Source organism: Pristis pectinata, chromosome 8 (assembly GCF_009764475.1).
Source record: "Pristis pectinata isolate sPriPec2 chromosome 8, sPriPec2.1.pri, whole genome shotgun sequence".
Classification (NCBI taxonomy): Eukaryota; Metazoa; Chordata; class Chondrichthyes; order Rhinopristiformes; family Pristidae; genus Pristis; species Pristis pectinata.
This window is the reverse complement of record NC_067412.1, coordinates 57,227,434-57,241,608: the sequence shown is the minus strand read 5'-3', so window position 1 is coordinate 57,241,608 and position 14,175 is coordinate 57,227,434. Positions and strand designations below refer to the sequence as shown.

The 14,175-nt window shown below is 41.6% G+C and overlaps 1 protein-coding gene across 7 annotated transcripts in view; it reads left to right on the top strand.

The window, feature by feature from the left end:
• The first annotated feature begins 2,608 nt into the window (after window positions 1–2,608).
• The window catches only part of LOC127573605 (interferon lambda receptor 1-like), a 31,702-nt gene continuing 20,135 nt past the window's right edge, over window positions 2,609–14,175 (top strand). For 3 of the 7 annotated variants that reach the window (XM_052021980.1, XM_052021981.1, XM_052021974.1), the window contains exons 1-3: window positions 2,609–2,746; window positions 8,717–8,817; window positions 10,093–10,222. In XM_052021980.1, the coding sequence (XP_051877940.1) occupies window positions 8,766–8,817; window positions 10,093–10,222 (182 nt within the window). In that variant the 5' untranslated portion in view covers window positions 2,609–2,746; window positions 8,717–8,765. Of the gene's footprint in view, window positions 2,747–2,835; window positions 2,972–3,092; window positions 3,249–8,716; window positions 8,818–10,092; window positions 10,223–14,175 lie in introns of those variants that run through there. The other 4 variants (XM_052021978.1, XM_052021977.1, XM_052021976.1 and 1 more) reach the window with 4 other exon arrangements.

The following is a 14,175-nucleotide window of genomic DNA, read 5'->3' as shown; positions in this document are numbered from 1 at the left end:
TCCACTATCCTGACTCATTCTCCCTTAAAGTGCTCATGGCCGACAGGTCACCATGCACAAGTTTCTGGACAATGAGGGCAAAAGTGTCCCCAATGTCGCTCTCATCCTGATGACCACCTTTGTCTGTGGCTGCATCAGGCTGTGTGTGGAACCAAAGTACGTGGGCACCAAGTGTCACCACATACCGAGGTTCTACCTGTCCCTGCTGTTGCAAAGGATGGTCCTGACCCATTGCCGCGCAACGCCCCAGTCAGCTGGACGTTGCCGCATTACCTGTCCTTCACGGAAAAGTTCTTCCAGAACAACACCTTTGACCACAAGTCCATCAGGCAGTGGTCAGCATGGAACATCCTGCAGACACTGCAGGAGAAGGACTTGATGGATGCTGTGGTTCCCTGAGCAGACAGTCCAGACCATCTGGCAGAATGCCTCATAGCCAGAACTCACCGACAGAGCACCAAGACCTCGCTTGGCTGGCGGTGAGAGGGGCCCTCCCAGTCAGATACTTCCTGCATGGTCGGAACATCTCTCCAAGCGCACGCTGCTCCCGCTGGGGACAAGACAGTCGCCCACCTCTTTGCGGGTTGTGGGCTTGCGAGGAGGGTGTGGAGAAAGATGCAAGGGTCTTTGTCACGGTTCATCCCCAGCAGCTGTGTAACAGAGGATTCTCTGATCTACGGGCTGTTCCCGAGGACACACAGAGACAGACATCAGCTGCTGCTGGAAGGTCATCAACTCGGTGAAAGACGCCCTTTGGTCTGCCCAAAACTTGTTGGTCTCCCAGTACTGTGAGATGTCCGTAGGGGAATGCTGCCGACTGGCAGATTCCAGGCTGCAGGAGTACATGCTGAGGGACGCACTGAAGCTGGGTGCAGCCAACTCAAGGGCTCGGTGGGAAAGGACTACAGTTTAGGGTTCTTCTGCCACTGGAGAGGGAGGGGCAGGGTCAGGCGAGAAAGCCCCTTAAATATTGTAAGTACGGGATTGGGTAGCCCCCAGGGAGCCACATGTGTGGCATTGGTGCTGTGTTTTTTATATAAAAAGGTAACACTAATGATTGATCCATACACGAACGTAAAGGTTGACACTGCTTTATTGTTGTATACAGTTTGTTTTTTATGATGAATATGTAGCGGTTGCTACCGCGGAATAAAACAAGACGCTAGTCGGAGGATTGCCAAACAAGAACTGGTTTATTTTCCCGCCTTGCGCGGGCCCTTTAAGGGAAACTGTTCCCGCCCAAAAAAAACCGGCAATGACGTAAGTACTACGTCATCAAGACTTTCCCGCGCGCAGGTTCTCCCCGTTGCTCGGAAAGACGAGGCCCGCCACCATCTTGGGCCTCATCGCTCCGACGCCACGCGACCCGGCTGCCGAGCCGGTTTGTCCGACTAAACGGTGAGTCGCCACAAATAGTTTATTTTGGAATAAAAAAAAATCTCCATTAAAGTGCTCACGAGACCATTAACCACCCCTGTAACTCCAGATGTCGGTTAAGCCTGAACGTGCTGTCCTTTCTATAATTCTGTGATGGTTGATTTAACCCCCCCAATACATTTTATCCCAAAATTGGTAATCAGCATACCGCACTCCCCTTGAAAACTATACTGAATCTAACCAGGTTTTATACACAGATTGTGGAGTAAGGATTGAATCTACAACCTTCTAATGCAAGAGAACCACAGATGGAAAAAATCCCATATTTTACCATAGCACTGGTAATTATTATTAAAAGGTGATTTGGATTGTCTTGAGAGTGATGTTCTGTGTTGCTCATCTGCAATGAACCCACTTGGTCATTTGGGCATTGCAGCACATCAGAATCAGATTTATTATCACTGACATATGACATGAAATTTGTTGTTTTGCGGCAGCAGTGAAAAGACATACAAATATATAAATTACAAAAATAACTAAATAGTGCAAAAAAAAGGAATAATGAGGTCATGTACATGGGTTTATGAATTGTTCAGAAATCTGATGGCAGAGGGGAAGAAGCTGTTCTTGAATTGTTGAGTGTGAGTCTTCAGGCTGCTGTACCTCCTTCCTGATGGTAGTAACGAGAAGAGGGCATGGCCCAGATGATGTGGATCCTTAATGATGGATGCCACCTTCTTGAGGCACCGCCTCTTGAAGATGTCCTTGATGGTGGTGAGGGTTGTGCCCATGATGGAGCTGGCTGAGTCTATAACCCTCTGCAGCCTCTTATGATCCTGAGGCTCAGTACCAGGGTGTGACAAAACCAGTCAGCATGATCTCCGGCATACATCTGTCGAAATCTATGGAAACATGAGAATCCATCACTGGTGCGCCATCGGCCTGAACCGAATATAAAGCTCCAAAACATACACTTTGTTTTCAAAATAAGCGGGTAAAGTAGTTGAACTTGTTTTTGTCGTTGTTCAATGGTGCTTGTGATCACCCACGACAAGTGCGAGATAAATTTAGCTTCAGAAATTAACATAAAAAAACACATGGGTGATTTAGAGCATTAAGATTTAAGTAACTAGGAAGGGGTCATTAACTAGTCATTTCTGTTCCATTAAGGTGCCGCCTCCGGGTATTTTGGAGCAGAGATGAGACTTGTAATTGGTATCCAGGAAATGGCACAGCAACATTAGCAACATTCATAAAGGCGGATCGCTTCACGGAAATGTACAGCGGCGAGATATTAACACCGACGTCGAAACCGCGTCGGCCGAAGAGAGCGATCGACCCCCGTTTGCCAGAAAGTAACGCTGAAAAGGTGAGATACAACTTGGGAGGTGAGGGGAGGGGCACGTGTAATGGCTTTACTCCAGTCTTACACTGGGAAATCTGACACCTTCAAGAGAGGTTCGGCGTTACGCGTTGTTAAAGGAACTAAAATATAACAAAAACAACAAAGTTAATGTGAAAAGCAATTTGGGTAATTGTTCCTTGTTCGCTGCTACTTTATTGCTGTGACATGATGAAAGAACACCAGGTAAAAGTAAGTTGAATACCTTTTTTTAAACATATGCAATAATTTTCAGTATCTACCTTCTCATGTCCTTTTAAATGTGATTAGCTATCCCCACATAGGAATGATGCCCCGTTCTGAATTTGTTTAGGAATCAAAACTATAGAATTAACAAATATAATAAATCGGGACAAAACAATCCTTCAGATTTTTAAACCACCGCCATGCCCAACGGCTCGCGGGAATCAAGGGGGAGACGTCTAGGATACCCTGCAAATTTGGATGCCGGCTACAAGAAAAGAGCTTGGTAAGTGTTGTTTAAAGCTTTAATTCAAAATTGTAAATATTTCGTAGAGTTACGGAGTCATACAGCACAGAACCACGCCTTTTGACCCGTCCCCCTCTCCATGTCAATGCCAACTCATCTGTACTAATCCCATTTACCAAAATGCTACCAACGACATTATTAAATAAATGAATTAACAGAAGTATACTGCTCTCCAAGATTTTAAATATAATATAAAATCTTTCAATGTTTGTGCAATATTTCTGCAACAATGCAACAAAATAGGTAATGTTTTAGACTTGTGCCAACATATGGAACCAAAGACAATTTTTCTTACTTCAAACCAGCACAAGGTAATCATTTCCCAAATGATACGGCCGCTCTTTTTCCTAATCCCCTATTTTTTGGGACAGTACATTCATGCTTTTGGACAACACTGTCACCTGTTGTCAGTTCTCTGAAGTGTGCAGTAGCATTTCATCTAATAGGTGGCAGTTCTTTAATTTCCACATTGAAGTGCATGATGCTGTAAAGAGAGAAAGTTGTACTTACTTTACTGGGAAGCATAGGCTCAAGTTTCTGAGTAATTTCTTGTTGATTGCTTTCCTATGGTGTTATAAAGACAAAAATACTCCATTTAATAGCACCTGCAACAAACTCTTTGCCAAGGCAGTGCACAGTCATTGGAGTATGCTCTTATCATTGAAATATTTCACTCTCTGTCATCTCTACACATTATAGACTTTTGAGATGCTTTAGGATGCAAGTAAGAAAAAAGATGTAGACTTTACCGATCTGGAAAAGTATGTACGATGCTATAGATAATGTTGTGCAAATCACAGTGTTTCTTCAACTTCTAAATTGTACTCCACAGAATAAAAATGTGATCATAGCAGTCTCAATTTCACTAGTGCCTTGATAAGAGCTGATAATTAGAATGCAGATGTTTCTTGTTTTAAAACAGTAAAAATAGTTATAAAAATGCTGAGGTGATTCCCATCAATGATGGAAAAGAAAAAAAACTACAGATACTGGATATCTAAAATAAAAACATAAAATGCTGGAAATACTCAGCAGACCAGGCAGCATCTCCGGAGACAGACACAGAGTTCACACTGATGACCTTTCATCAGAACGAGGCAAACTTAGAGAACAAACATGTGTTATTTTGCAGAGAAGGGGGTGTATGAAGATAGCAAAGGGAATGTCTGTGATAGGGTGGGGAACAAGAAAGACTCTGATAGAAATGCTGGTGGTGTTGATTGAATGATAGTAATAAAGGTTTCTTAATTAACAACTTCACAATCCATTTGAATTACTTTTCTCAAAAAGCAAATTGGCTCCATAGAGCCATTAATGCTAGACATTAGCTTGATATTGCTAGTTTTTCGATAGACAGCCAGCTTAGAAGCAACCTCTTTTGGCTGAATACCAGGAGGTATCATTGATTGGAACAATTATCAGTGACAGGACCAGGGAAAGTGCATCAAAGAGAGAGTAAAAAAAACACAAGTGAAAAAGAAAGAAATATTGGAAAGGGGAGAGTAACAAATGACCATTATAACTTGGTTAACCCTAAAATGTCCTTTCATTTTTGCAGAAGATATTACTTTATATCCACAAATTTTTTCATCAGAGTTAATAATCTGAGGAGTTTCAACCCCAGAGAAAGGACACATTGCAACATAGTGTAAATGAGGAAGTATCAGAAGAGAGAAAAAAATAGAAACAGTGATCAAGTAAATAAAGATCCTCCTCCTTATCACATAAATGCAAATGATTATCAATTGTTTACTCATGGCCTAAAAAATGTCACAACCCTAAAATACTGATATCAAAATAGCCTAAGTAAAACTAACTATTTATGAAGAAGGTAGATTGAAAGTATAAGAGAATGTAGATTTATCAGCAGGGTCAAAGCAAAACAACTTCCTCTCATAACCAAATATCGATAACATCACTTCTATTGCAAGGGAAAAAAACGAGATGGCAAAGTAGACAACTGTGGTTTTATTTAGAAATGGTGATGAATGTATCAGATTTGTCTTTTAGTGGAGAATTTCACAGCATAAATCCATTAATTTTTGGCACTTATTTGGCACTCTTTGTAGCATTTTGGAGCATTTTATAAGTCTGCTTTTCAAGTGAAAAGCAATTTATTCTGCTTAAGCTCTAGATATAGAAAATATGAAATAAAGTATGAGTATAGATTTCAGTACATCAATACAAAGTTAAAGCATGAACACATTCAGGTGAACGCCTCTTTTAAAATAGCAGATGCAGTCCTTGTGGAATACATTTTAGTGACCAAGTAACTCACTATTATTCTGTCATTGAGTCAAACAGCAGAGACATGGGCCTTCCTGTTTACCAGCTCTTGATCGATAGCCTTCTATACCTTGATGATCTTTGTGTTTGCCAAGGTGCTTTTGAAATGTTGTGAGAGTTCCTATTTCCACCACCTAGTCAGCCAGTATATTTCAGTTCCCAGTTATCCTATGGATGAAAAAATTCTTCCTCAAATGCCACTAGACCTCCTATCCCTTACCTTAAACCTAAGCCCTCTGGTTTCAGACACCTCTGATCTGGAGAAGGGGTTCTCACTATCAGAGCCTCTCATAATTTCACCTACCTCAGTCAGGTCCCACCTCAGCCTCCTTGGCTCCGATCAGGAAATATCCTGGTTAATCTCCTCTTAATCTTCTCTACACCCACTCCAGTGCAATCTCTTCCAATAGTGTGGTGACCAGAACTACAGATAGTACTCCATCTCTGGCCTAACCATAAAGTACTAATGTGTACATTACATTGCTTGTAGGATCTTACATATCTTTCCAGATGATTACAGTCTAGAGCTTTGTTTTTACTTGAATCCTAAAACATCTCAGATATCTATAATATGGTCAAGGGAGCATTTTAGGCCCCACCAGAAAGGTTTATTTACTAGTGCTGGGAATAAAAATGACTGGATGTGGGAATTGTCCAGATACTGTTCAGAAAGTTGTGGTTTGCACGATGCCAATAGGAGCAAAATTCTCTGTCACCAAAAATACTGACATGCAAATGTAGATTTTATGGGTCAGCTCAATTTTTTTTCTGATAACATATTTACTTCAATTATGACTTTGCAAACAAACTAAACATAGCTTTCAAAATGAGAATAAATGCAAATGTTGCAACACAGCATAACTAATTCAGTGGCTCCTACGATCCACCATTGTGTGAACATTTTAATTGTGACAATCTTACTGTGATGTATAAAATAAACTTCATCATCATTCTCTATTTTATTTCCAGACTTTGCCACTCTAATCATTGTAAATGAAGTTTTCAAACCAGGGAACACCATCATTCCCAGAAGCACTTTACATCTGTATGTGCTATTTTCAGTGTACATGCTCAGATGCACTAGTGCAGTGTTTAACAATAGATGTTCAAGAGTAAAAAAATAAATTAAGATTTGTGTGGTGATTAATTTAACCAATGGCTTCAAAGCTTTAATTAGTGGGTGGCAGATCTTAAGTTTTTAATTTTGTCAGAGAGTGAAAAGTTATCCAGAAGCAATTTTGGCACATTGATTATTGGGGTTGACCAAGTTTCACTTCAGCTTTCATCGCTATGACGTGATACTTACATCACCATGTGGACATCCCTACAGACTATGTAAGACTTAGCTGTTGAGTATCTGATCTGTTAAACTGCCTCTAATTTAAGATATGTTTGTCCACCACATAGCCCAGGACAAATATTCACCTTGTCCCACTCTCTCACTACTCCCTGCCGAGAAGCTTTCAATACAGGAATACTATGAAAAGTTAAGATAATCAATGGCTTCACGTCTACACTACGAACCTCTTGTATACCTCTTAACTCACCACACTCTTCCAATGATGTCCAACTGCTTATGCATAGAACAATTGAGCCTAATCCACCATTTGGTGATATCTGGGACCTAACTCCACAAACACACCTTATCTTCATATCTATCAAAACCTTTGCTTGGTTCAGTGTCAAATTTTGTTGGATAATGCTTCTGGGATATTCTACCATGCTATGTAATTTGTGCTGTATGAATACAAAGTGTTGTGCAATAGCTGAGCTCAAAAAAAGGATTGATTTCATGAGTATGATTTATGTAAATCAACAACAGGTATTTAGACAGAGCCTTTAACATATTAAGATACACGTCACTGGAGTGTTACAAACAAAGAGAAGACACCAGGCTGAAGCCAGAGACATTGTAAATGGATGATTGACAAATGCAGCTTTTAAGCAGATTAAGTGGTTTGGAGGGAATTTTAGGACTTAAGGATCGAGGCATTTTAAGCAGAGGGAAGGAAATCAGTGATGTGCAAGAGGTCAGAATTGGATAGTTCTCAAATCATTGCAACCACTGTGCAATATTATTGTTGCGATTATGGACTGAGTCACTGGAGACACCGAAGCTGGTAAACATAAAGGTCTTTATTTATTACGACAAGCAGGCATTCCCTTGGAGATTCTTTCAGTCGAGCCTCCATAAGCTCAAAGTACATCAAGTTTTTATACTCTTTGGAACAAAGATAACAGCAGGTGATTCAATACACTTTTAGTACCTACAGTGGCATAGTTTACTTCAATATTTTGTGTCTGACAAGTGATTCCATTGTATTACATATTTACAATGGGAGCACACTGGAACTGACAAGACACCTCTGAATGTTCAATCACTTTTGCTAGGATAAAATAATTTACATGGATGTTCTAAAAGCTTCTGAGGACAGAGAACCCTGACCCAAGATTAGTGTTGTGAGTGCTAACTCCCTGGATGCACAAACATCCCAATTATTGATAGGCAAAGCAAATATGAAAATGACCATGTTTCACAATGATGCAAAATAACTGAAAGTGTCTGATTGCTGGTTTGGTGTAGGCTAATTAATATATCCTATTGTCATACATTTGGCTGATGCATACAAGATCATCTAATGATCACGTCAGTTTAAAAACCGTATCTTCTGAGCAGCCAGTCTCCTGCTGTGGGCCAGTGCTCTGCAGCCAGTACTATTTGTTTACAAAGCTATTCTTAAAATTTCAAAACTGATACTGCTTGAAATTTACATTAGAACAGGTTTAACTGAAGATTGGTTCTTGTTTGAATTAATACCTGCTATATCCACATAATTCTATAACCCTTGAATCCTTAGCAATTACCATACTTAAAAAAAATACAAGTAAAACTGAACTCCACAAATGTATACAACATGCACCAGTTTACATAATTTTCACATGCAAATTTATTTGCATGTTTCAAACACCTTGTATGCTTGAACAGCATAACATGAGTAGCCCAGGGCAGTACTGATAAGGGTCCCGTGGAATAGGTCCAAATTGTTGCTCTGAAAAGGCCATTTCCTAGTCTTCCATCTCTTGTAGTTTTGTAAAATAGTTTTGTACAGCAAAGCTTCAAAGGCAAACCCCTACAGTTACTCCACTCATTCATTCTGCAGGCTTTGAGATGTCAATGAAGAACAGTCAGCTTTGTGGGACATTAACAGTATGACTAAATCAGTGCTTTGGGTACTGATATTCTTGCATCTCCTTTTATATGGTAAGTTTGAATTGTTCATATTATTTTAACAATTCAACCTAAAGAGAACTCCTGCTATTCAATCTTCTCATAATTAATTCAGAATTAAAGGCACCTTATTGTTTATAAATTTTCAAAGCATTGAACTTGCTTTTTCTCCTATGCCTCTGATTTTCTATGTTCCATTCCAGACCTAGGATGATCAGTTTGAGATATTCATCTTTGATCATTTGAAAGCTGGCTCAGTATTTAAAGTGTGGTGAAAAGACGGAGACACAATGGACACAGGCACCTGCACTCTGTCCATAATTGCCATCCTGAGCTCTTGTTTGCAAGCTATTTTATCTCCCCTCCCCATTCCTACACTGACCTGTCTGTCCTTGGCCTCCTCCACTGCCAGGGTGAGGCCAAATGCAAACTAGAGGAACGCATAGCACCTCATACTCCGCCTGAGTAGTCTACAAACCAATGGTATGATCATTGAATTAAAGCCATAGAGCATTACACTACAGCACAGAACCAGACCTTTTGGCCCACCTAGTCCATGCCAGCCTGGTTTTCTGCCTAGTCCCATCTACCTGCACCCGGGTGCAGGTAGATGGGACTAGGCAGAAAACCAGGTTGGCATGGACTAGACGAATTTCCAATTTTCCAATTCAGGTAACCCGCGCCCCTCTGTCCTTTCTCACTGTTCCACCCAAGTCCTCTCACACACCCTCACTCTCCCCCACCCCAAAACCCCTTGTTACTGTTTCTTCCCCCTTCCCTACCTGGTTCCATCTGCCTATCATCCACACACTCAACCCACTGGGTTCCCTATCCCCTTTCCCTACTGTTCCTATCTTCCCACCTTAATTCCCTTGTCTGGTTCCACTCACCACCTTTCTTTCTTATCAGATTCCATAATCTGCAGCCTTTTGTTGTCTCCGTCTATCACCTCCAGTCTCTGTCACTATGTCCACCCCTTCCCCCACCCCTCCCCCCCACCCCACCTGGCTTTATCTGCCCATCAAGCCCTTCTTGCCTGGATCCACCTATCCTGCACCACCAGCTCCTGGCTAACCCCTCCCCGTCACCTCTTTATACTTGCTATCTCCCCTTTATACTTGCTGATGTAGGGTCTTGACCTGAAACTTCGCTATCCCTTTGCCTCCACAGATGCTGCCTGACTCACTGAGTTCCTCCAGCAGTTTTTTGTTTATGCTTTGTGGTAAAGAGATCTTTTAAGTTTGAATGTAGTGGGAATATGTATTATTCTTTTTGAATCAATAACCTAAATGCACACTTACTCTTTAGTTTTAGGTCAGCTGGAGGCACCACAGGATGTCATTTTGCTTTCGGAAAACTTTAGATATATTGTGACATGGAAACCAGGAGCAGGGTCACCTCCAGACACACGATACAAAGTTGAGGCTTGCGGGTTGGAGTAAGCATCTGTGTCTATATATATTGGATTTCTGAACTCTTTTCTGATGAATGTGTTGCTTTTTCTTAGGTTGTTTATGAGGTGTAAGTATCACTGCTAAAGTACTTCTTGCCCATCCATGGTTGCCCTTGAAGTTGATGGTGAAACTTCTTGAATTGTTTCACACCTTTAGTTACAAGAAGTTTATAAGATTATGAGAGGCATAGATAGAATAGACAGCCAGTATCCTTTTCCTAGGGTCGAAATGTATAATACTAGAGGTGAGGGGGATAAATTCAAAGGAGATGTGCGGGGCAAGTGTTTTACACAGAAAGTGGTGGGTGCCTGGAGTGTGCTGCCAGGGGTGGTAGTGGAGGGAAATATGATAGAGGCATTTAAGAGGCTCTTAGGTAGGTATATGAATATGCAGAGAATGGAGGGATATGGACATTGTGTAGGCAGAAGGGATTATTTAGTTCGGCATTTAATTACTAGTTTAATTAGTTTGGCACAACATCATGGGCCGAAGGGCCTGTTCTTATTGGTATTGGTATTGGTTTATTATTGTCACTTGTACCGAGGTACAGTGAAAAGCCTGTCTTACAAACCAATCGTACAGGTCAATTCATTACACAGTGAAGTTACATTGAGTTAGTACAGAGTGCATTGATGTAGTACAGGTAAAAACAGTAACAGTACAAAGTAAAGTGTCACAGCTACAGAGAAAGTGCAATGCAATAAGGTGCAAGGTCACAACAAGGTAGATCGTGAGGTCATGGTCCATCTCATTGTATAAGGGAACCGTTCAATAGTCTTATCACAGTGGGGTAGAAGCTGTCCTTAAGTCTGGTGGTACGTGCCCTCAGGCACCCGTATCTTCTACCTGATGGAAGAGGAGAGAAGAGAGAATGTCCCGGGTGGGTACTGTTCTATGTTCTACCTTGTGGTGAATGTGCTCCTGCAGTTCTGTTACATCCTCTAGAATCTGGGCCAATGATGAGATGATGTATATCCAAGTTGGAATGGTATGGGACGTCATGTTTATGTTAATCAGTTGCCTTTGTCCTTTGAGGCATTAGGGAACATGGGCTTAGGATATGTTGCTGAAGAAACTAAAATGAACAACTGCAGTTCATCACACAGGTAGGGAACACTAAATCCAATGTGTGCCATTAATGGGTGGGTTAGGGTTAGAGTGTTTAGATGTTTAGATGGGCTGCTGATCAAACAGTCTGCTTTGTTTCTGGATGATGTCGAGCTTCTTGAGCTTGGCTACAGCTGCACCCATCCAGGATAGTAGAAATTGTGAGTTGAGTTGTGCTGCCATGTTTCCTGCAGAGCAAGTGTTAGGCTTAAGTCAATGATTACCATCAAAAGAAAACCCAACAAGCACATGGGCCCATAGGTCATAAGCTCATATCACAGCACATTTTCTACTCCTCTTCCAGATTGTAAGATTTCAAAGCACCATTTCTTCCGTGCCTCTGGTGTTCCATGATCCATTCTGGAGCTGTGATGCTCGATATATTCAACCATGATCAACAAAAAACTGGCTCAGGAGATGTATAGGAGGCAAAAATATGTAGACCAGAGGGATTATCCCTGGGGGTCCTCAACAATGATGCCAGACTCCATAAAGTCTCCATCAGGCCAAACACAGACAAGGAAACTTCCTCCTCATTACTACCTACCACCGTCCCTTGGCCAACGACTCATTCCTTCTCCATGTTAAACAACATTTGGAATGAATGTGGGTGAGAGACTTGAATGTACAACACCACAAGGCTTGGTGGCTTGGTAACACAACCACTGATTGAACTGGATGAGCCTTGAAGGACAAGGTGGCCATATTGGGTCTATGTCTCATGCTGAGAGACCCAGCATAAGGCATAAAGCTACCTGATCTCTTTATCACCAGTCTATCTGTGACAGATGCATCTGTCCATAGCATCATTGGTAGAAGTGGCCACTGCTGCACAGTTCTTGTGGATGAAGCCCCATCTTTACACCAAGGACACCCTCCATTGTGTTGTGTGGCTAATAGGATAAGCTCAGGACAGATCTTGCAGCCCAAAACTGAGAATCCATGATGCACAATAGACCATCTGCAATAACAGAGAAGTACGTTATTAGAATTTGAAATCTCATGGCTTCATGTCTCCCTCACTGTCAAATCAGAGGTTCAACTCTGGTTCAGTCAGAAATGCAGAAAAGAGTGCTGAGAGCAACACCAGGCATACCTAAAAATGAAATACCAACCTGGTGAAGCTGCAACACAGATCTACATCAACAGCATCCATCAGATAGAAGCAAATGTCTTCACAACCAACAGAATAGATCACCTGGTCATGAATGTATTAAACAATTAAACATCTACCAGAAGGAAAGGGCTCCAAGAACATCCCTGTCCTCAATGGTCTAGCATTGGTGTGCTAAATTCAAGGCAGTTTCAATCACATTTAATCAAAAGTGGTGACTGGTGTTAGCTTCCAAGATCCCACCATCACAGAAGCCAGCCTTCAGCCAATTTGATTCATTCCATGCAATATCAAGAAATACAGAAAGCACTGGATCCCGGCTATAAGACAAAGATCTGGACACCAGAGTTAGCTGCACTTCCAACCAAAATGTTACAGTATCACTACAATATGTGGAAAATTGCCCAGGTATATCCTGTTCACAAACACCAGACAAATTCAATTCAACTAAGTACTGACTAATCAGTCTGCTCTCACCCATCAGCAAAGCAATGAAGATGACGTGGGCAGAGCTGTCAAGCAGCACTTCACCAATAACCTGTATGTCCAGTTTGGACTTCACCAGAAATAAAAACAGAAAATGCCACAAGCATTCAGCAGGCCTTGCAGCATCCATGGAATTAGAAACAGAGTTAACGTTTCAAGTCAAAGACCCTTCATTAGAGCTGGAATAAAGAGAAATCAAGTAAATGAAAATCAAAAAAAAACAGCAGACGCTGGAAATCTAAGATAAAAACAAACTGCTGGAAATACTCAGCAAGTAGGCTGCATCTGTGGGAAGAGAAGCCAGATAACATTTCAGGTCAAAGCCCTTCGTCAGAATGACTTGAAACATTAGCTCTGTTTCTCCTCCTACAGCCCATGCCTGTGCACAGTAAGATCTAGACAACTTTCAGGCATGGTGTGGGAAGTGGCAAATAACATTCTACCATAAAAATGCCAGACAATGTCCACCTCCAACAATAGAGGATCCAACCACCTATCCCTGATATTCACAGGAGGGTTTAGACTAGATTGACAGTGGGGTAGAAACCAGCAGGGCTGCCAATGTCTTGAGCTGCAGGAGATCGGTGGGAATTTAAAAAAAATATTTCTCTTTGATGTTTACTGAGAAGGAAATCATAGTTGCTCAAGAGATAAGGGAAACTAGTGGAGATGTTTTGGGGAACATTCATATTACCAGAAAGGAAGTATTTGCAGCCTTACAGTGCATTAAGGTGGATAAATCCCTGGGGCCTGATTCAATGCATCCAAGGACTTTGTGGGAGGTTTGAGGAGATTTTTGCTTCATCGTTAACCACTGGTGAAGTTCCCGAATTCTGGAAGGTGACTAATGTTGTTCCATTGTTTAAGAAAGGTAGCAAGCATAAACCAGGGAACTACAGGTTGGTCAGCCTGACGTCAGTAGTGGGGAAGTTACTGGAGGGAATTCTGAGGGACAGGATCTACCAGCATTCGGATAGACAGAGTCTGATTAGGAGGAGTCAGCATGGCTTTGTGCATGGGAAGTCATGCTTGATGAACCTTTTAGAGTTTTTTGAAGAGGTAACCAAAAAGGTAGATAAGGGGAGGGCAGTGGATGTTGTCTATTTGGACTTTAGCAAGCCCTTCGACAAGGTTCCGCATGGTAGGCTGGTCTGGAAGGTCAGGTCCCATGGAATCCAGGGAGAGCTAGTTAGGTGGATTCAAAATTGGCTCAGAGGTAAGAAGAAGAGG